General features: G+C 35.3%; 3 protein-coding genes and 1 long non-coding RNA gene across 9 annotated transcripts; all 4 read right to left on the minus strand.

Moving 5' to 3' along the window:
* Positions 1 to 739: 739 nt before the first annotated feature.
* On the minus strand, positions 740 to 5,545 carry LOC140886409 (tyrosine-protein phosphatase RLPH2-like). Of its 2 annotated transcripts, none has more exons than XM_073292986.1 (6): positions 5,273 to 5,545; positions 2,237 to 2,791; positions 1,573 to 1,640; positions 1,276 to 1,455; positions 1,020 to 1,181; positions 740 to 871 (listed from the first exon to the last, which is right to left on the minus strand). In XM_073292986.1, exons 2-6 carry the CDS (start codon positions 2,757 to 2,759, stop codon positions 857 to 859), a joined length of 948 nt encoding a protein of 315 aa, XP_073149087.1. In that variant the 5' UTR covers positions 2,760 to 2,791; positions 5,273 to 5,545; the 3' UTR covers positions 740 to 856. The 2 variants fall into 2 exon arrangements, with proteins under 2 accessions (XP_073149087.1, XP_073149095.1); XM_073292994.1 differs by having other exon boundaries at positions 776 to 914.
* Positions 5,546 to 6,727: 1,182 nt separating this feature from the next.
* On the minus strand, positions 6,728 to 9,022 carry LOC140876395 (uncharacterized). Its single transcript, XR_012148780.1, has 3 exons — positions 8,940 to 9,022; positions 8,661 to 8,711; positions 6,728 to 7,652 (listed from the first exon to the last, which is right to left on the minus strand). It is a non-coding gene; the product is annotated as an uncharacterized lncRNA (long non-coding RNA).
* A 4,997-nt stretch (positions 9,023 to 14,019) lies between these two features.
* LOC140878245 (protein BUD31 homolog 2-like) lies at positions 14,020 to 16,151 on the minus strand. Of its 4 annotated transcripts, none has more exons than XM_073281949.1 (4): positions 16,022 to 16,151; positions 14,991 to 15,092; positions 14,706 to 14,884; positions 14,020 to 14,395 (listed from the first exon to the last, which is right to left on the minus strand). In XM_073281949.1, the coding sequence occupies exons 2-4, from the start codon at positions 15,082 to 15,084 to the stop codon at positions 14,240 to 14,242; spliced, it is 429 nt and encodes a 142-aa protein (XP_073138050.1). In that variant the 5' UTR covers positions 15,085 to 15,092; positions 16,022 to 16,151; the 3' UTR covers positions 14,020 to 14,239. The 4 variants fall into 4 exon arrangements, with proteins under 4 accessions (XP_073138050.1, XP_073138004.1, XP_073137961.1 ...); XM_073281903.1 differs by lacking the exon at positions 16,022 to 16,151 and adding an exon at positions 15,398 to 15,785; XM_073281860.1 differs by lacking the exon at positions 16,022 to 16,151 and adding an exon at positions 15,347 to 15,785.
* On the minus strand, positions 14,991 to 19,908 carry LOC140878151 (serine/threonine-protein kinase KIPK2-like). Of its 2 annotated transcripts, XR_012149319.1 has the most exons (4): positions 19,670 to 19,908; positions 17,031 to 19,170; positions 16,022 to 16,948; positions 14,991 to 15,092 (listed from the first exon to the last, which is right to left on the minus strand). XR_012149319.1 is itself a non-coding variant. In XM_073281784.1 (3 exons), exons 2-3 carry the CDS (start codon positions 18,935 to 18,937, stop codon positions 16,102 to 16,104), a joined length of 2,754 nt encoding a protein of 917 aa, XP_073137885.1. In that variant the 5' UTR covers positions 18,938 to 19,170; positions 19,670 to 19,908; the 3' UTR covers positions 15,914 to 16,101. The 2 variants fall into 2 exon arrangements, 1 of the variants encoding a protein (XP_073137885.1); XM_073281784.1 differs by lacking the exon at positions 14,991 to 15,092 and having other exon boundaries at positions 15,914 to 16,948.
* Positions 19,909 to 21,867: the final 1,959 nt, after the last annotated feature.

Consider the following 21,867-nt stretch of genomic DNA (forward strand, 5'->3'; position numbering starts at 1 on the left):
AGTTCATTTACATGAGCTAACTCTGGAATTTGGTGGGACGTTTCAATTTTCATGGTAGTTTTATTGTTTAAGCTGTTAAGCAGTTGAATAGTTTCCTCCTATCGACGACCATGTAAAGTGTAAAAAAAACCTCATGTAAGCCTAGTGCAATGGTTCGGACGGACTCATAAATTTATAATATTATATATATATTATGAAATTTTCATGCATGATAGTGCCCAAACTTTTTAGATGAGTCTGATGAATATGAATATATGATGGCTTGAGCATGTATGATTTTGACAGTTAACTCACTCGTCATAAAGCTTGAAAACATAGAAACATGTAAAATTTAAAAAGTTTGAGGGGTAATCAAGATATCCATTGCCTCAGGAGTGTTTGGAATCAAGAAAAAAAAAAAGGAATTGATCCTAAGCTCAAAAAAATCAGTTTTGTATCATCTGCTGGTGGATTACTCATTCTGTATCTACAAGTAAAAAGTTAGTATTAAAATCACTAATGTATCAAATATTATCCATTTTCGACATTACCTATTTTTTTTGTATTTCCATAATCTATTAATTTAATTTTAATTATTTTTTTTAAAAAAAACAAAACATATTGCAAACACTCACTTGGCATTGGAGTTGGGACATAAGAGATAACAAACAGAGATAACAAAATTTCAACTTAAGTTTGGTTATTTCGAGTATGAGTTGTTAGTGTTTAAAAATGCCTTAATGGTTAATATTTAAACGTATCATATAATCAGGTCATCTTGCTTCGGTGACTTTTCTCGGAGCTGAATGAATCAATTGGTCCTATTTATCTGCTTATGGGGAACAAGAGTGGCAAATTCTGGTTCGGCTTGAATGTTTCAGAAAGTTGCCATCTGAAAATGAGGTGTTGAGTTAATACAAATTTCAAAAGGTTGCCTGTCAAAAAAAAATATCAAAAGGTTGCTTATGGTGGGCGCACCATATTTGCAATACTAAGATGCAATAAATTATAATGACCCAATGAACTCGAAGCTATTTTACCAATTTATCGGTGTCTCGAACCAATTTTTTCGAAGGAAGCAAAATTGCCGCCACCGGTTTAATCTCAAAGCCACCACCTTCATCAATTATCAATCTGAAATCTTCAATATGAACCTTTGAATGGTGACCACTTATAACAATAGTCGGAATTTTGGTCAATTCCTACAAAAATAAAAAATATAATGTTTTTTTTTCAAAACAAAAACAAAAACAAAAAGAAAAAACTGGTTTAGATCAAGGCAAATGGAGGGATTACCTCGGGGATATTCCAGACGTTCTTTCTTCCACTTAGAGCTTCGACTTTGGGGATTCTCGTGTCTTTGGACTTGAGATAATTTAGCTGCTCTTCAACACTTTTACCTTTCTCTAGCCCAGCGTGTACGGCGATTAATTTACAATTTTGCAACCCTTTTTCGGTTTCGATATACACATTATCCTACAAAACCAAGAAAGCAAGTTAGTTAGAGAACTCCAAGATGTTATCGATCGCCCCTGAATAAGGGACGTTGAAAAAAGTGGAACAAAATGGAAGGTAGAGTCGATGCTCCCTCACCTCCTCATGGACCCAAACCAAATCAGCAAGAAATTTCTTGTGTTCTTTGGGGACTGCCTTCATCAAATCTGTAAAATTCGAAACTCTTGGGATCAAACTATGGCCACTCAAACCTCAAAAACATCCACGATCGCATAAGTGTGGTGAAAAGATATGTTTTTAAATCAAATTAATGAAAATCCTTCCATGTACTCGTTAGGAAATTCAACTTCATTAAGCATGTGGAAATCATATGAGGGTAATCAAAACTTCAATACAACCGCATTTCCAACATGTCATCTAATTCTTCATCCATAATCTCATTTAGAACTAGGAAGAAAACACAATTCCTTCCTTCCTTCCATCCATCCATCCATCCGTTGTAGGAGTGTAAGATGAACCAAATTGTCTAACGAGTTTTCAGCATCAGCTGGATTATTAGTCGTCACCAAGCTCGAACATTAACACGATTTCTCGAAAACTTCCGAGTTTAAGATGTAATACTTGGTTCTTATAGAAAATTTGATAAAACTTCCCTTCATAGATATCTCAAACACACTCAATTTGGAATCATACAACACATGAAGGAAAACTCGAATAGAGCAAGAAAAGACATCTTTTTCAACTAAAAATTAAACTCAAAGAAGCTCAAATATGAAAAAAAAAAAAAAAAAAAAACACATACCAGCAGATCCATGGGGAACCCCATACGACTCAAAAGTAGGACCTGCGTCGTAAATTGAACCTTTGTACTCGGTTTTCTTGACATGGTTGAACCCCACCATCCTGCCAGCCCACCTCCGCCCTTGCAAATGCATATTCTCGTAGCCTTCGCCTTTATACCACCCTTCTCTTTCCTCGTTCATCTCGTACTCTTTCCAGGTGTCGGAAAATCGAGACCCATCCGGTGGGCTCGGCAAAACCCCTAAGAATGCAGCGAATGCTAGGTCGTGATTGCCGCAGAGGAAGACGTGGGTCTGATTTGGATATTTCTTGGGCAAAGAAATCAAGAAATCGATCACTTTCTGGGTGTCAGGTCCCCTATCGCAATAATCACCCAAGAATATGATGAGTGTTGTGCTGAAATCAGATGGGCCTATGGTGATTTCGAGATTTGACCACAGATTCTCGAGCTTGTCCACGAATCCATGGATGTCACCAATGCCGCAGATGACTCTTGGTTTTGGTGCCGAAATGGGATCCGCCATAGATTGATATGCTAGTGTAGTTTGTGTGATGGCTGAGAGAGTTAACAGTAATCGATCAATTTATTTATAATTATAATTATAATAATAATAATTGAATTTGTGATTGGGAATTTGAAGGATAAATTATTTATTTTTTTATGGGTGGTGTGCGAAAAGTTTGATGAATTTGGACGGACAACTTTTAATATGTAAGCCGTCGGATCGAACATGAACGGATGGATCTAAGTCCAGTTCATGCATTCAAGATTCTACTTGTATTGCTCATCTTGGAACCAACGTGCAATCCGAGAATTACAACGTCTTATAGACGAAAGTAACCCATCTATAGTATTTCTTAATGAAACAAAACTCTCTGTTTATCAATGTCAATTGAAGCTCAGCAAATTTGGTTTTGATGGTTTTTTTTGCGGTTGAAGCCAACATATAGCACTTGGCTTTAAGATCATGGTCTCATCACGTCTCAAGCTTCTTCAGCTCATCAGGGCTGATGTCCTTAGCAGCCTCTTTTGGAGGTGCTTTTGTTAGTACATATGTTAACTTCTCCGACGCAAGTACGACTTTTAGGTTTCTTAGCCAATCAGAGTAATTTGGTCCAGTAAGTTTGTTGTTATCGAGGATAACAGATAGTGGATTGCGATGAGCCATATTCAAAATTTTTACTGAAATTAGAAACAGATAAAATGTAATTGATTATTTAATCAATTTAATAAGACATAAAGTATGGTCTTTTATTTTATGAATTATCCTCCCACTGTTTTTGACATTTTCACCACCCTTTAATAAAAATGAGAAATCATATTTTCTCAATGAGAACATGAAGTCCAACTGAATAATTTTGATTCCTAAATAATATCAGACAATCTCAATTCCCAAAGGTTGTTTCCAATTACATCCAATGTAACTTTCATGTTATTTGCCTCATGATTATATATGAGCCCAATAATATGACTCCTCATATAAATTTCATGTCAAACCGACCCATCAATGTCGAGTCACAGTGGACGGTCCCATAAGATCCCCCAATAATATGAGCCGAAGTTATGGGAGTTCCACATAACTCACATCAGACATGTCAGTGGAAGTCACAACTTTTCGATATCCAGGACTCCCCAATAATATGAGCCAGACCTGATCATGGGTAGCATTCATCATGCAACCACCGTTGATGGAAGACAAGAATCATTAAACAATTTAATTTTCCCTTTTTAACGGTCTTGATATAAATTTTGATCATATTCAAAATAAGGGATTTTAATTTTGAAATTTATCTCATCTTTTGAATATTTCAAAATCGTGCCATGTTTGTAGTATGTTTTCCGGATTCATGCAATTTTATTATCGTATAACATACATACTATTTTACCATATATATCACATATATATAATAAATATTTAGGATGATCGATCACCGAGAGCTATGACGATCCTTGTTTTACAGAAACAAGGATCTAGGTCGTACCCTAGGTAATGCAGGTATGCAATGCAATCCTATTACATTGTATCATTTATTTTACACATCTTCGGTCTTCAATTCTCATCATCATCTTCATCACCTTCGATCTCCCACTAATTCTAATGTCATACATTAAAATTTCATGACACATAAAGGGATACATCACTAGGGTGGGGATTGAGCTATAGAACAAACTCATTATGCAATGATAATTCATTATTACAAAACCGAATGATAAATAAATCATAGCATTCACCTAGCACATTGGTCATGACTCTCGATCATCTACGGAATAATAATATAATATATTATATAATCCATCAACACATGTATCTTGTAATTTTATCATCAACCGCCACAATTATTCAATGAATTAACAAATTCAATAAATTCTTTTATTTAATTTATAATTAATTCAATAATAATTGATTTCTTATAAATCTTTTTTACTATAAATAATTAGAATCATATTCCAATTATTTATTTCATAAGAAAATTTTATAATTTTATCAAAAAATTAATTCCAAGGGCAAATTTACCAAATTTTCATAAAATTTTAATTTACCCAAATTAATTTAAAAATTAAAATAAAAATCATCAAATAGAAACCTTTTCGATCACACGATCGGGACTGCTCGAAACACTTTCGTACAGCCGATCTCAGTCCAAGTACTACGCGAACAATTCGGGCAGCTGCCCGAACAATTCGGGCAGCCGGTACTGTTCACGTGAACAGTACCCGAAGTACTGTTCACATGTGAACAGTATGCGCGCGGGCTGCCCGAACAATTCGGGCAGCCGGTTACTGTTCACGAGCTGTCCGAACTTTTTTTTTTATTTTTTATTATGCGTCTGTTTTTTTTCAAAAAAATTTTTTATGCGGTTAGAAATATAAATACTCAACATGAAATAAACCATACAATACAAAGAACCCGGCTTTGATTCCACTGTTGAGATACCGGATTTTTATCGTGCCCAAAACGCAGCGAAAGTTTAAATTATTATTTTGATGTTGAAAATATGTTTGGACACTCGTATGATTTTAGGGGATTAAAAATACCTTTAGTGAATAAATTCACTGGACTCCAACTATTTCGAGAAATTCGAAAATAGCTCTTGTTGTATATCCCTACGAACGATCTACTAGATTTTTCCTCCTTTCTTCAAATCAGATCTATAACTGAATTTTTTGTTTCTCTTCTAAATCGCACATAAAAAATAGAAGAGATTTAAATTGAGATTAAAAAGAAAATTGATCACATCAATTCTTTTATGAATCTTCTGCCGAACGAATTAAGAGAGAGCAAAGAAGGGAGCAAAGTTTCTTCTGAAAATCGAGATACCTTCTCTCTCTTTTTTTATATATATATATATATATATATATATATATATATATAATAATAGCCAATAATTTGGCTTAATGATTGATGGGTGTCGGCAACCGACACCCCATTAACCAATCTCCTTTATAGATATACTAGAAATGGGCCACCTCACTTAGTGAGGTGTTAGCCCAGACTTGTTGTACATCGTAAAATAATTAAAATAAATAAATAAATATGCGTTTATATATGTATTGGTATGATTTAATATTGTAGTTTTTATTAATACATAACAAATAGTTGAGTCCATTCTGCAATAAAGCATTACGTTGATTCCTTCGATGTTGAAGTATTAATAACTAATTTATTTGAGCATAGATGTTTTTTATAACAAGATTACGAAAAATATAACATTATCTAACTATTAAATTTGGCTCATAAATTGGATGACGATAAATTAATAATATAAAAATTTTAAATCAATATACTTGAATTAGACAATGGTGCATGACAGTAATTATTAAAATAATTTGAACCAAGCATTAAACAAAATAGTAATTATTAATCGATCAAAATATGTTATCGTTCACACTAAACGATGCCAAAAGTTATTCAACTAGTTATTGGACGGCTAAAAGGTCATCATATCTCATTCGGTTCGTGAATGTTATAACAAAATTACGAAAAATATAACAAGATGGTTATTCATTTCGTTGCGGACAGCTAAAAAATCTTCATCATGTCTCGTTCAGTTTGTTGGCATTTTTAAGATTATAGCAAACAAGGATGGTAACAAATTATTGTCGTAAAGTTGCAGGCATTAAGCAGCAAAAATTATTGTCATGAAGTTGCAGGCATCAAGTTATTCGGGGTGTTCATTTAATCGGAACCGAACCGAAATTGGCGTTGTCATACTTTCTCAAGCGGACATCGTAGAACCCATATGTAGCAAGCAAAAGAATTAATTAGTACACCTGGAAATTATAAGATGAACATGAATATAGTCGTCAAATTTTGGAAATGCTCAAGAACATGGATAAGTTCAATTTTCCATCTACAAACATCTGATGAATAAAGCAGATATGAAAGAAAAAGTTCTTTCGACTGAGATCTTTAAAATGATGCCTATTTTATCCATCAATTTTGGATTACATAGTGAATGTGCAGTGGAAATATTTTTTAAAATACAAAAAGGATGAACAATGTGCTTCATACAGCAGTGCACTACTGTGCCAGTAACATATTTTATCACGTATAAGCAAAAGAGAATGTAGCAAACATTAAAGAAAGTAGAGGTCTTTCTAACATGCTAATAGAACTATATTATGTAAAGAAACCATAAATATTGCTCATCACCAAAGATCCATCACGTGCAAGAGATCTACAAGGATAGACAAGACAAAATCCATCATTATCGAAGCATGATTCAATAATTGCAACAAAATTCAAACATGTAACAAATTAAAAGCTTCGGTTGATATTAAAGAAAATACCGTGCAAAAACTCCAAATTGCATGTTTATATTGTCATTACCATAGTAAAGGCAGCTGAAATTCCAAAAACATGTGCTAGGGAATCAGATCTCATTAACGCAATAACACTTCATCGGTTTTTCTTCTAGAAAATATATATCTCCGGGACAATCCGAGCATCAATCACAATTTAATGCTAATAATTCAGTTCATTTTCTGGCATAGAATAGAGACATCAGGTATTAAGTAAAAAACAATTGATTCACACTTGCAAACAAAAAGAAAAACCAACTACGATTTATCCGAGTTACAAAAATCAGCAAACAAATAACAAAAATCAAAATACGCTTGTCTTCCGTAACATGCCCAAATCCAAGTAAAACTCACCAATATAGTCTCCCATGAAGAGGTAATTAATTAGTATCAGGGGCGTTTCCACCAATTCGAAAGAGCTCGATCAGATCGTAAAACTACCCGTGAATATCGCCGCAGACTGTCGCGAGGCATTTCACCGGCTACACGTTCCATTCCTCCACTAAATTGCTCGTGCTTGGTCGCAGAGAGACTTCACATCCGCCTCCGCTAGCGGCTTGCACTCCATCAAATGCTGTACTTGTCTATCCAAATTCCCATGACCCGGCATTTTCTGCATAGTTATTATCGAAATTAAAGAGACATGATGTCGTATATCGACTTGGAAACAATCAAGAGAAATATATTAATGCTAGCACAACAGCTACATACAGTGGTAGTACTCTTGAATGCTAGTGGTACAACACATACTCTTGAATGCACGGTACAGGTTATCAAGATAAACCACACAATAGATAGGAGCTTATGCTAATCTCTCAAAAATTGAGTATTAAACAGCAACTGCAACGAATGTTGCATTCAAAATAATCAAGCCTTAATAACATCTATCATTAGATAATTACATGTTCCATTTTCTAGCGAAGAAACTCATAGCTCCAGTGGAAGGACTGAGGAAAAGGCATACGCTACCAAAAAGGCAAACGCTGCCAATTAAACGAAAACTAAAATTATGAATGAATCCCAAAACAAACTAAGTCTAAATATTCAGCCAACATAAACTCCAAGCGGTATCAAATGATACACTGCAATTCACACCCACTTTAAGATCACAAATTTTGAATGGATAAATATACATTATTTTTTATCCTTTTTAATTTTTGGGTTACGTACTAAAAGTGTCCGCACAGTTTCCAAGATCGACGAACATTTCCACAAAAAGAAAGAAAACCATACCAAACTCAACATTTTGAATACAAAAGTAAAAAATGCATACATGATGAAAAAAATAGAGAAAAAGTTTGAAACCCTTATCAACTTAAATGCACAATGGTAAGTTGAACTCAACTTTACTGGAGAAATGGATATATATACATATATATAGATATATCAAAAAACTATTTTCAAGTGCTGGAATTCTATTTACTCCAGCAATGCAATTTCATTGTCTCAAAAAAACAAAAAAACACAAGAAAGAAAGGAGGAGGAGCGACAACAACGATTAACAAAAATACATACACGGGTTACCAAAACTATTCAGTTTCTCAAGAATTCGATTCGATTCTTTTTATTAAATTAATTAAAACATAAAATAGAAAAGAAAAAAAAGAATTTAGTGTCAAACCTCGATTATCTTCTTGTCTTCCTCCTTTTCGGACTCTGAAACAAAAGAGATCTACAAAAAAACAAAAAACAGGGAGAGTTTGAAAAATGAACTTGGTTAACCAAATTTTTTGATTTATGACTTCTTTCAAAAAAAAAATTTTGCAAAATAACCTTCAAATACAAAGAAAAAGCAAAAACCAAAAGAGAAAATAGATCTGATAACATAGATAACGACATAAAGTTGTACAACACGTGGGTAAAAAAAACAGAGGGAAAAAATTAAGCAATGAGAACGAACCCGCATGAAGGTTTCCGATCTCAAGCAAATCCATGAACGTCCCTCGACCACTCCTGCTTTGATGTGTTTTTTTTTTTTCTTTTGGAGCGGTGGACAATGAAGACCTAGATGCGTGGTTTGTTGCTTACCGGATACGGGAAAGAAACTGGCCCGTTTTCACTTACTTATGTAGATTATTTGTGCGTTGCATTTCTTACCAGCCATCTCAGGGACTCCGGGATGATAAAGAGCCCAAAAGGTAGAATAGCACAAGGGATTATGAAAGATACAGACATTCCAGCACAAATAATGAGCTACAGAGTTATGGGATTTTCAATATTGATATTATTTTTCTGTTAAAAATGGTTGAAATTTATGTATGTACCTGGTTTAATGTTGCCAACGCTCAGCCTAAATCTTCAGGCACTATTTCAGCTATGAATACGGGTACCTCATCAAACAAATATCTCTGCTAGAACCATATAAAGCACTGTTTTCCACATAGGCAATTTAACTTATTATTCCATGAGATAATTCTACCTGAAATTGTAGTCTGTAAAGAAATATTCAGTTTTAATAGTAGTTGGTTAAATTTTATAGTAAAAGTAATACAAATTATGTTTGTGGCTGGTTTAGTTTTTTAAATTATGAGGATAACTTAAAGTGGTTTTGGGCTTGGGAAATCATTATTATATTATAGACATACTTTCATCTGAGTTAAAGTAGGTGAACATAGAGAAAAAATAATAATACTCCATTTTCTTCTCCAAGAGTATTTGGATAACCTATAGAAAGACTCAATTAAAGCACTATTGTACCCCAGATATTTGGTGATAATAGTTTTCAATAAATCATCAACTATGTCGTGCCATCAAAATGAAAGAAACATTCATAGCTCTAATTTTCAAAAAATTCATCAACCATGCTTCAGAATCATTAAAATGAGAGAAACATTCAGAGTTCTGAGTTAGGTTGTCCAGATGAGTATTTTTAAATTCGAATTCTAAAAATTTAATGCGTGTAGATGACTGAACAATGTGACAAACGACAAGGTGAGCAAAAGAGGAAACCAAAACATCAATTTACAAAAGTAAGTAAAGTAATAACTGCTATAAAAGACTTGTTCATCTACAATTGACGTTGGGTTATAAAATTTACTAAGCAACTCCTCAATAATTAAAGGCTGTCTGAATTCAGTTCTATTAACTCCACAATAAGCGAAGGGACAAGAATCATAATAAAACAAAAAGAAACTTTAAGAGAAAGCTGAAGTGGGTAACATCTAGATGATGTTGAGAAGACCCATAGCCTGAAAGTTGATGAGATCACTTTTACTTTAAAAAGGAGACTGCATTAAGAATAACAACACAATCTCCAAAGCATTGCTGAGTTGATATAACAAAATATTATGTCTTCCAATCATACTTTTAAAAATCTTATAAAATAATAACATAATAAAAAAACAAAAAATTTGCCCACAATATACTGGTGATAAAACCCTGGGCAACCTTATCCTATGCATGTAAAGTTGATGAAAAGCCACAAGAAAGAAAATTCCAAAAACAAAAATCAAGCTTTCTCCTCAATTTCTCTAGATTTGTTTCCTTGAGAACAATTTTCAGCAGAAGAAAGATAAAATTACATTCAACCAACATACAATTTGCATAAATCCAAAAATAATGAGATACAAGTGATGAAAATCAGAAAGCCCAAACAACAGCAAAAGAAGAGCGAGGTGGAGAGAAACAGAGCACCGAGAATATCCGGAAACCCACAAAAATACGAAACAAAAAAGCGAGGAAACAACTAACCCAGTCGAAGATCTTCAATCCCATGAGAGGGAACATCACACAAAAGGATCGAAAGGTGAAGGAATTGCAAGCTTGTGAAGATGCAGCATAAATGAGAAGCGAAAAATGGGAGAAGAGGTAATAAGCTCTTGCCCTAACCCGTTACCTTTGATGCGTGTTTTTCACAGCATCCGTGGAGTGAGAAGCACAAGAGGCGTGTTTTTTAGTTACCGACAACGGGCAAGAAACTGACCCATTCTACAGCTCAAATATGACAACAAAGTATGCAAACTATTTAATAGAATTTAAAAAGTAGAAATATAATAAATGAAAAGATAATAAGATAAGGATTTACCTATATATTAATTAGTACTTGCGGCCTTTAGAACATCATGATATACAATATTCTTTGTATAGCTAGTACTTTGGATCAATGGTGTTGATGGTCTAATAAGCACTTTTAATTGATCTAAACTTTTTGCTCTTGATAATGCAACATAAAGTTGATCATGTGAAAAGACAGGTTTCTTTAAATAGACACCAACAAAAATAGAATAGATGAAAAATGATCATGTGGAGCTTCTAATGTTATACGTGGAATAAATACAGGCTTTCTTGCATGGACGCCAACCGAAATTTTAGCGTAAATAATATTCGAACTAAAACTTTTGCAAAGAAGCCGCGTACCATTACAAAGTCCTTTGGTTGGATTAATATTTCTTAGCAATATGATTGGTGCATTTATTTTCAAAGTTAGTTTATGAGAAGGAAGTCCTTGAGGAGTTAAACAGTGAAACAATTCTTCTTGGTCTGGTACAACACAAGTACTTATGTTTTCATCACAACTAAAATATGTAGTCTCTTCGCCATGAAATCTATTAATTAAGACATCATTTATTTCGTGAACAAACTCATTCCTTGTGGTGAGTATGGCTCGATTAACAAATAAAGAGAAATCTAAATTGCAATCATCAATATTTGGTAATATTTGTTGTAGGAGGTATTTGAATTTCATCTTTTTCATTAGTGTCCTCGACTCCATCACCAATTTTGAGCAAGTAAGTCGAAAAATTAGGATCAAGTAATGCTCGCATATTTTTCTTAAGGTTTATTTTATCAAATTGGTTCCATAAAGGTGACATGACATTCGAAGAATCTATAATATCATCTTTGATACCTTTGAGAATTACTGGCAATGTTTGGCGAAAATCTCCACCAAATACAATGATTTTACCACCAAATATTATGTCTGAATTCATTATGTCTCTCAACATTTAGTCCAATTTTTCAATAATACTACGTTTAGCCATTGTAGCTTCATCCCAAATAATTAATTTTGCCTACTTTATTAGATGAGCTAATGTGCTTTGTTTACTGATGCTACAAGGTTTGGGATCATTTTCATCTAAAAAAATTTTAAATCTTGAATGTGAAATACGTCCTCCTGAAAGTAAGGATGCTGCAACTCCTGAAGTGGTTTAATTTTGACTATCTTCGTCAAATAATTGAGCAGAGAATTAAGAGTTGGTCTTCAAAAAAAATTTCAATGGGAGGAAGAGAGGTACTTATTAAATCAGTACTGCAAGCTATTCCTTCATATGTCATGTCATGCTTCAAATTACCTGTCTCTATATGCCAGCGAGTGGAAAAAATTTGTGCAAACTTTTGGTGAAATGACAAGAATGGAAAACGAGGAATTCATTGGTTAAAGTGGTCGAGTCTTTGCCAACTGAAAGGAGCAGGGGGATTAGGATTTCGGAATTTGTCAGCATTTAACAAAGCCTTATTGGCGAAACAAATCTGGAGAATGATCCAATCCCCAAATGCGTTAATGACAAAAATTCTTAAAGGTTGTTACTTCAAAAATTCAGATAGCATGGACGCAAAATTGGGGTCAAATCCATCCTATTTGGAGATCATTATTATGATGAAGTCGTGATTTAATCTGAAAAAGGGTTATGTTGGCGCGTGGGAAATGGTCAGAATATATTGGCCAAATCAGACCCATGGATTCCAGGATTACACGGTTTTAAAAGCTGCTCTTTTTAGTCTACAGAAACGTATTTTGCAGTGGCAAATTTGATTACACCGTCGGGGGTTTGGAATGAAATCTATGTGCGACAGGTGTTTCCTATTCATGAAGCGGAAGAAATTCTTAATATCAATCTCAACCGAAGGGAATATGATGATGTTCGAGTTTGGATGGGTATTAAAAATGGGAAATTCACTGTTAAAAGTGGTTATCTTTGGGAAACAATCAGTTTGACTCCACCACCTTTTCAATCGAGGCTGACCGATTCTTCTTGGTGGAATTTTGTTTGGAAGCTTCATATACCTCCTAAAATTTGAATTTTCTTATGGCGAGCCACTAAGAATCTGATACCTACTGCTGGAAATCTTATGCGGCACCATGTCCCGATTGATGGTATGCGTCCTTTATGCAAATTCCATTTTGCTTCAACAAGTCATTGTTTGTTGTTTTGCTCTCGTATCAAAAAAGCTTGGAAAAATACTGCTTTTTGGTTTCATTTGAAGTCTCATCGCGCAACATTGTTCTTTGAGTGTGCCGAGTATTTATCAAAAAAAATTGTGAAGCAAGGGGATTTCGAAGTTTTTGTTATGATTGTCTGGGCTTTATGGTCTCTAATTTGCAAGTTTCTCTATGATGACTCGGTAAAGTTTTTTGAAGCTGATATTAGTTGGGTTTATAATTTACTGGAAAGTTATCGCACTTGCAATAGCCTATATGTTGTCCCGGCTGTTTTGGATGGGATTTCTATGACCGATCATTGGCAGCCTCCGACTTCAAATAATTTCAGATTGGATGTAGATGCAGGTTATAATTTGAGAAATAATAGATTCAGTGTGGGAGCTGTGGTGAGAGATGAATTTGGAATGGTTAGAGGGGCAGCTGCCAAATGCATAAGGAACTAGTTGCAATCAGATTTGACATGGATTTGTGTTTGCGTTTAGGATTGGAGAAAATATGTATTTTCTCAGATTCTTCGGAAGCTGTGCAAGCAATCAAATTCCCAGAAGATGATCGGAGTTTAGAAGGCGTGGTTGCTTTGGAAGTGCATTCAATGCTTGAGCCTCCTCAATTTAATTCATTAGAGCATATGCGACGCTCGGCCAACAAAGTCGCTCATCTTCTTGCTCATAAAGTTTTATCTAACTCTTCGAGCTTTGATTGGGTAGATGGTACACTACCGGTTTGGCTTTATGATGTTGTAATTCAAGACCTACTATCTTAATGTTCATATTTGTTTCAAAAAAAAAAAAAGGAAATGTTTGCGCCTCTTCATTTTTTTTTTTACAACCATCAACTTTTAACCTCGTAGAGTATGGACACAATTGGTGATCACAAGCAATGAAACTTAAAGCCAAATAAGAGGGGGTCTTGAAGTTATTCGCAAGAATTCGCATCCACAACAAAGAGAGCATAACACAATCCCAAAAGCAAGAAATGAACTCCCGAGCATTTCATAGACCACGCGATCGGTTGGATTTTGGCAGTGCGTGTGAACTCAGTTAATCTCCGCTAGCGCAACCCTTGCAGCCACAGTGAACACATTCTATAACCTTCTCCTCTCGTGAATGCGTGGGGACTCGGCACACGCATGTGGTCTGGAAGTTATGGTCCCAGGGTTGGATGCACTTTATACAGCAAAGCCTTTCATAACCAGGCTGCAATTCACATACCAATCTTCAGAAACATGTAAAGCGAAGAAAGCACAACTATATCAAGCGAGTGCATGGACAAGGATGAGAAGTTCAAATCTTTGAAGAAAGGAACATGACAGAAAGTCGAAGGCGTGGACTAGGACCAGAAGTTCCAGTAACGAGCCTAGACATGTCATGCAGGGAATTTTCAAATTCAAGTGTCAGAAAATCACAATTTTATCCAATGTATGACACAGAAAGTACACACAAATATGGGCAGTTTCTATCCGTCACGAAGAAATTCCGAGATGAAAAATGAACTAGATGGACAAACCTTCTTCCACTTAGCAATTAAATTCCGATCTGCATATCCCTGATCCAAGCAGAACTCATACAATTCCTTGGAGATTTCGTTCCTCTGCTCGAAAATGTATCGACTCTTCTGATGGGCTATTTTAAAAATAGGCCATAAGGCCTCACATTTTCTTTTCCCATCATTCGGATCATTCTCCGCTGGAAAAATGAAATCACAACATTAATTTGCCAGCTGGAAAGACACGAACATGATAACAATGGATCCAAAATATCAAAGCAATGAAAGGAGGAAAACCAAAAAAACCTTCTCTCATTTTGGCCTGCAGTTCACGTAGAGTAGGCTCAATCAACTCCCAACCTTCTGGGTACTTCAAACGGCTGGTCTCCACCTTAGGCATGATTTCCCCTGCAAGAGCCATGAACACGCACAAAGTTCAAAAATTTATGCCCAGAAAATGTATAGAAGTATACGCATTGCAATCATTCACTGTTAAAACACGAAAAAGAGTAACCTAACAACCAGTTCAAGCTTTCGTAATCGAGTCCTAATTTCAACACAATGAGATTTGCCCTAAAAATACTCTACTCACTAGTCACTAACTAACACAGGTTGAGTCACAAAATCGAAATTGAATCAGCAGGAGAAAGCTGAAACTTTACTAGAGTAATCCGCTCTTTCCCCTCCGGCGGCGGCGGACGACGATTACGCACCTCAAGAGCCCAAGTGTACTTGTATCGTGTTTGTTGCGTGTGCAGCGGTTCAATGTGTAGTTTTGCTCAACTTTCCTCTTTGGAAAATTGGGATTGGAGAAGCTATTTGAAGGGAATGCTTGAAATAACATCATATTTCGATTACTTAAAAAATAACTAGTTGGTATTTAAAACATGTGGATTTTTCCAAACGAATAAATAATTTTGAAATCCCTAACTTCAAGTTCATCTATCCAAATGCAACCTTACTTTCTTAACATAATCCAATCGCAAGCATAAAAATATGTCCAAGCTATTTGAAGTCAAACTATGTCTAATGAATTGCGAGATCATAAAAATATGGTTGATTGGTTCCTTAGTTCAATAAATCGGTTCACATGTAAATTATTTGGCTTCGTGCTTAGGTCTCACCCCAACTAACATCAAATCAGATCCATGACTCTAAATTCATCGATCCAAATATGCGCGCGTGCACACAAATATACATCTATATGTAATGCCAAAACAATCGATGCAAAACGCAACGACAACCTCTTGCCTCGTCGTGTTAAATCACCGAGATCACATAAATGTCCCGCAATATTTTTTTTACCCATACACATTTTACTGGATACAAGATTTTACCCCTTTTTTTTCTTTTCTCCAAAGAACCAACTAGACTCGACAAGTCCTAGGATCCGTTCTCCAAGATGAACATGTTTTCACTAGAACAACTCGAACTCCAGACGTTCTCCAGTGGAACTATAATCAAGATAATATTTCCCCTTCTCCTGAGGAAGGGTCTGTGGATCTCCAAGATCACAGAACTCAGGGATTTGAGGTGGAATGGCACAGCGTATCAGAGCCCAGTTCAGGCCGTCGAAGAAAGGATGCCGTTTGATCTCAGCAGCTCCTGTTTCCGTACCCAAACGATTCTCGGGTTCTTTCACCAACAGACCCCGGATGAGATCCCTGGCATGGAAACTAACAATTGGAGTATCCGGAAATTTGAGATTCTGCAGTATCACATTTGCTAACGTCTCTTCATTTCCTGCACCTTTAAAAGGTGCCTTCCCGTATAGAAGTTCATAGAGAAAAACACCAAATGTCCACCAATCAACAGCACTTCCATGACCCTCACCTTTGATGATCTCTGGAGCTAAGTATTCGTGTGTACCAACGAAGGAATTTGATCTTGCCTCGGTTGGTTCAGCCACGAGCTGGGGTAAAAGTCTAGCCTGTGCTGCAGCATGAGCTTTTAGCTTTCTTGATCTTGCCGTGGCAGGTAAAAGCCTAGGGCTAAAGCAAGATACTTTACATGATGGCCCCGTACAGAAAGGGTCGATGCAGTTGGATCCCGCACATGGACCAGAGATCCTGGGCGGCTCTATTAGCAAGGACGATGATTTCACGAGAGTAGGGTTGACAGAACATCTAAGAGAAAGGTCGAAATCCGACAGCATGATGTGACCATCTTCACGAACCAATATGTTTTCAGGTTTAAGATCCCGGTAAATTATACCGAGCATGTGCAGATATTCTAGAGCTAGAAGAACCTCGGCAACATAGAATCTGTAAGATCCAAGTATTAGTAGAAAATCATAAAACACAATCTCAAATAACTAGCAAAAATTTCAGTCCTTAAATCACATACCTTGCTGCCTGTTCAGGAAAGTACCGGCCAGGCTGTTTCTGTCGTAGGACATGTAAGTCTCCACCAGGACAGAACTCCATAACCAAACATGATAAATTATCCGATGTAAACTGGCTATAAAGTGTAGGGAGAAATGGGTGATCAAGCATCCTAAGTATCTCTCGCTCCGTTTGGGCCCGAGGCATCTTCTTTCTTCTGACCAAGAACTCATTATCCATCACCTTTATCGCAAAAAGACAGTTTGTCCCCACAAGTTCAGCAAGATAAACCGAACCAATGTCTCCGGAACCCAGTTTTTTCAACAGATTAAAGTGACTCAATCCTATGAAACCATATTGTTTCCTTATGAGGTTGATTGCTTCCCATCTGACATCCTTCGACATGTGTGGTCTATTGCTGCATGCTGATCCGCTTAGATTGCTCTCTTCACTTAGGCTAGTTGTGCTACTACTAAAATCACAAATACTGCTCTTTGAGCTCTGGGAGATATCTCCTTTCTCGGTGGATTTCAAGGTAATGTTACCCCCCTTAATGACAGGTGCGCCTCTATTCTCCCAAGTTTTGGGAATCACTTCAGGCTTCTTTGCATTAAAGTTCTGAGTATTTGAAGCCGCATTAGCATCTGAAGTTGCCGAAGGATCCTCAACAGAATCCTTACATGAGTCCCTTAAAGAACACTGACACCTTTCACAGATCAATTGCTCAGAACCATTATCTACTTCAGAAGATGTTTTTGAATTAGCCTCATCTGACACAACTACTTTCTTTGATTTCTTTATAACAAGATTCTTGTTTATGATAATGGGCTTGGCAGCACGAGAGGCACTTCGTGTTGACTTGAGATCCTTGTTGCTTTTTACTGCACTAGGAGGAGGTGCATTGTGTCTCGGTTTCCGTTTTGGCTTGGGTGTTTCTTTGTCTGCTACTTTCAACGAAGTGCAAGAGTCCTCACATGAGGTACTGGCCACCTTATTTGAACCAGATGTTTTCTTATCAGATTTTTTCGCATTTTCTTGATCACTGGGCTGAGGCAAGACAGGAGCTAAACTTTGTTTTTCTTTGTTTGAACATAACAATTCTGCTTCAGCTTCTGAAATGGGTAAAGTATTATTACGATGCACAGGAGCCAATTTCGTTCCCTGGATGACTACAGCAACAGGCAAACGTGGAGAAGAATTTGTACTTGGATTCGGTGACTTGGTCTTAGGCGATGGCAGGTTCCTGGGCAGGACAGAATTTGTAATACGATTTGGGGATTTGGTCTTAGGAGTTGGCAGATTCTTAGGCGAGAACCGGGACATCCCTGAACTATCTCCACTGGATTCAGTAGCAATACCCCCAGCATTCTTCATGATTGGTTTAACACCAAAACTAGGAGATGGGATGGAACTTTGAGCAGACAACTCCATCACAGATTCTTGAACACAAGGATGTGTACCTTCAGAAGAACATGAGGTTCCATCTCCTGGCACTCGAGAAATTGCAGTTCTGCATGCTCCACCTCCGGCAGGCCGTGAAAAATTAGAGACTTTCCCAGATTCTGACATCCTAGGCGATGCGGGTTGCATCGATAATCGCTTCAAGGAAGCCATCTCTGCTGCCTGAGAAATGCACATTCCCCGTAGAGCCTGTTTCAGAGAGACAGGCTCTGAAAATCCAATTCCGGGTGAATAAGAACCAGCAGGTCGCATTGGCTTCTTTGAGGCATTTCTCCATGAGTCGGAAAGATCCAAACTTTTACATGTTCTGAGATTCACTGCTTCAAAAAGCTTGTTTATATCATTTTCCAAACCTTTGCTGGGCCCTTTTTTCAAGATGGGTGGCTTTTGTTCTCTGTTCTGTCGCCGAACTAAATTTGGATCATCCTTTACCTCAACTATTTCACAAGATCTACTGAAAGAACCCATATCCTTAAAACAGACTAAGACGATGAATCCAACGAATCTAGGACCGAATTTTGAAAAGTCTTAAACCCAGAACATCACAGCCGTTCATCTCTGAAGAAACCCATACACAATTTAGGGTCACAGGACCACATTATTACACGGAATAAAGCTTCTAACAGTTACAAAAATTTCATCTTTTTTCCAACCTTCACCAACTCCTTCCCCAATATCTAGTTGTCTCAATCCTGGCCGACCTGAATAAAAGATTACAGAGACCAACCACAAATATTATTACATTTCTTTGTACATCCTAAACCGATAATTATTTTTCAAAAAAAAATTGGACAACATCTTCAATAATATTGTAATATAAATACATAATGTCATCCTCAAAATCAATTACCCAACATATACAAAGTCCCAAGTGACCACAAGTAGTTTGGGCGAAAAACACATGAAACTGCACTTTTGAACGTCAATCAAAATAGACAACCGATCATATTACCGCTAAAACTATAAAATCAGGAAAAATTTAAGTCGCAAGCATCAGATATCGACAAATAATATCATCGATTTTTTTTTAAAAAAAAATTAACACACAAAGAAAGTGATTAGCTTTAGAAAAAAAACATTAAGCCAACAGAAAATTCAAAAAAACAAAACACAGATAGTTCAAGAACTACGGCATTTCGAAAGGTAAAAAAAAAAAAAAAAGAACAGATCAGCAACAAGATATGTGCTAAATAATGGTACCTATAGAGATCCACTCTTCTACAGACTAACAGGAAAAAAAGTTTCCAACTTTATTTTCCAATAAATTCAACCCGTCCCTTTTTCTCTGGACTATTTTTGCTGCTTCTTTAAAGCTGCATCACATTCTCATTAGATATTAAAAAACAGGGAGAAAAAAGATAAAGAACCCTAAAGAAAATAATGGGCTCTTCTGATTCTGGCGAAGGTTATTCGGTGGACAATGATGGGAGGGGAGAGAAGGCGAAACATTTCGGATTCTCTCACTACAAACTATTTATTTACTACTTAAAAAAATTTAATGTTTTCATATTTTTATTTGAATTAAATTATATTTGGGTCTATTGATGTTCTGATTGGTCCACTTAAATGACTTTGGATTCGGATTTTGAATCTAATCATTTTCATTTTCATTTTATTTATTATATTATAATATATTTTATTTATTTTACCAGCAGTCATCCGATGTGTCGACTAATGGCATTTTACAAAATGAGTCAATAATCTTGCAAGAAGGAAAATAAAATAAAATAATAGTCCATTTCAATTGATTTGATGGATGTTTATTTGGGTTGTGTTGTTAAGTCATCATCATTACTTAATTATCCATGTCTTACCGATTATTTATGACATAAGTTTTTCTTTTTTAAAAAACTTAAAAGATGTAAAACTATTTCATATATGTCTATTGCGCGCAAATTAAAGCTCAACAGAAAATAGCAATACAAGATTAATTCTTTCTAAAATAAAATTATAAATTACTTCTATATTATTGAGTTTGAGGCTAAAATAGTAACTTATTTGGTAAGTTATGCCATACCATTTTTTATCTCCTAAATACCCTTATTTTATAACTATCATAATTTTTTTAAATAAAATTAATAATAATTAATTAATAATAAAAAAACATTACATTAAATATAAATTACTCAAATCTTATTAGGCAAAAACTTCTATGAGACTGTCTCAAGGGTCATATTTATGAGACGGGTTTTTTATATGGGTTATTCATTAAAAAGTATTACAATTTATATCAAAAGTATTACTTATTATTATAAATATGGGTAGAATTGACCCGTCTCACGGATGAGACCGTCTCACAAGAGTGTTACTCATCTTATTATATTTCATATCGATGTGTGCATATATTTACTAGTACAAAATTGAGGACGATTCATCATATCCATATCATATAACCATTTGTCACGAAATTCTATTACCCTCACCATCAAAACAATGAATTGGTCATAGTGTCGCTGAGGACTCAATTTTGTTGAACGGATATTCGGTTTAATTCAACTTATGAAAAATATTATTTTTATATCAAAATTATTACTTTAAATGCATATATGGATCGGGTCGACCCGTTTTACGCATATAAATCCGTGAGACCGTCACACACAAGACATACGCCGTGATAAAATATGCATTTAACGTGGATAATTTTTAATATTATTGATCAAATCTCACACAATTCATTTCTAGATTACTATTCCTCTCTCATTTAAAAATTATACATACGTTTTTGTGCGTATACCGATGAAAAATATTGCTAATAAAATTTAACTATTGGTTGTGTGCTCACTTGCTCCATTCAGTTAGACATCCTATAAAGACCTGCATACATTATTTGTTATCTATAATCTATATAACAAGATGTATACAACAAGAAATATTTCATGATTCTAATATCAATTTTAATATACCAATCAATTAGTTTCTAAAATTTAGTCTTACATGTTAGGTAGAAGACACAAAAAAGAGTATAATGGGCACCATGATTCTAATCCATGCCCACTTGATTATCAAGCATTTCGACGGGCCACACGTTTTTTAGGTAGTAGAAAACAAATCTCACTAGGCATTATATATTACAAAAAATGCACATAAAATAATTGTATGCACAGTCCTTGTAACTCATACATGACATTTCTTTATTTTTGAGTTCTTGGATCCACGTCGCAACTCGTAACACATAATTAAGTTGAAACTAATGGGTACGTTCGAATAATTGAACCACGATGGTGACTCTAGTTAAAAAATTCGTCTTAAATGTAATTTTTGAAAACGGAAAATAGAATGAGGCATATATAAAAATATATATAACAAACACATTGAACTTACATCATATTAATGATCTCGATCGATAACATACATCTTTTTTTATTTAATTAAGCCTCTGCCTATTTTACTAACTGTTG

The sequence above is a fragment of the Henckelia pumila genome, chromosome 1, assembly GCF_033568475.1.
Source record: "Henckelia pumila isolate YLH828 chromosome 1, ASM3356847v2, whole genome shotgun sequence".
NCBI classification, from domain to species: domain Eukaryota; kingdom Viridiplantae; phylum Streptophyta; class Magnoliopsida; order Lamiales; family Gesneriaceae; genus Henckelia; species Henckelia pumila.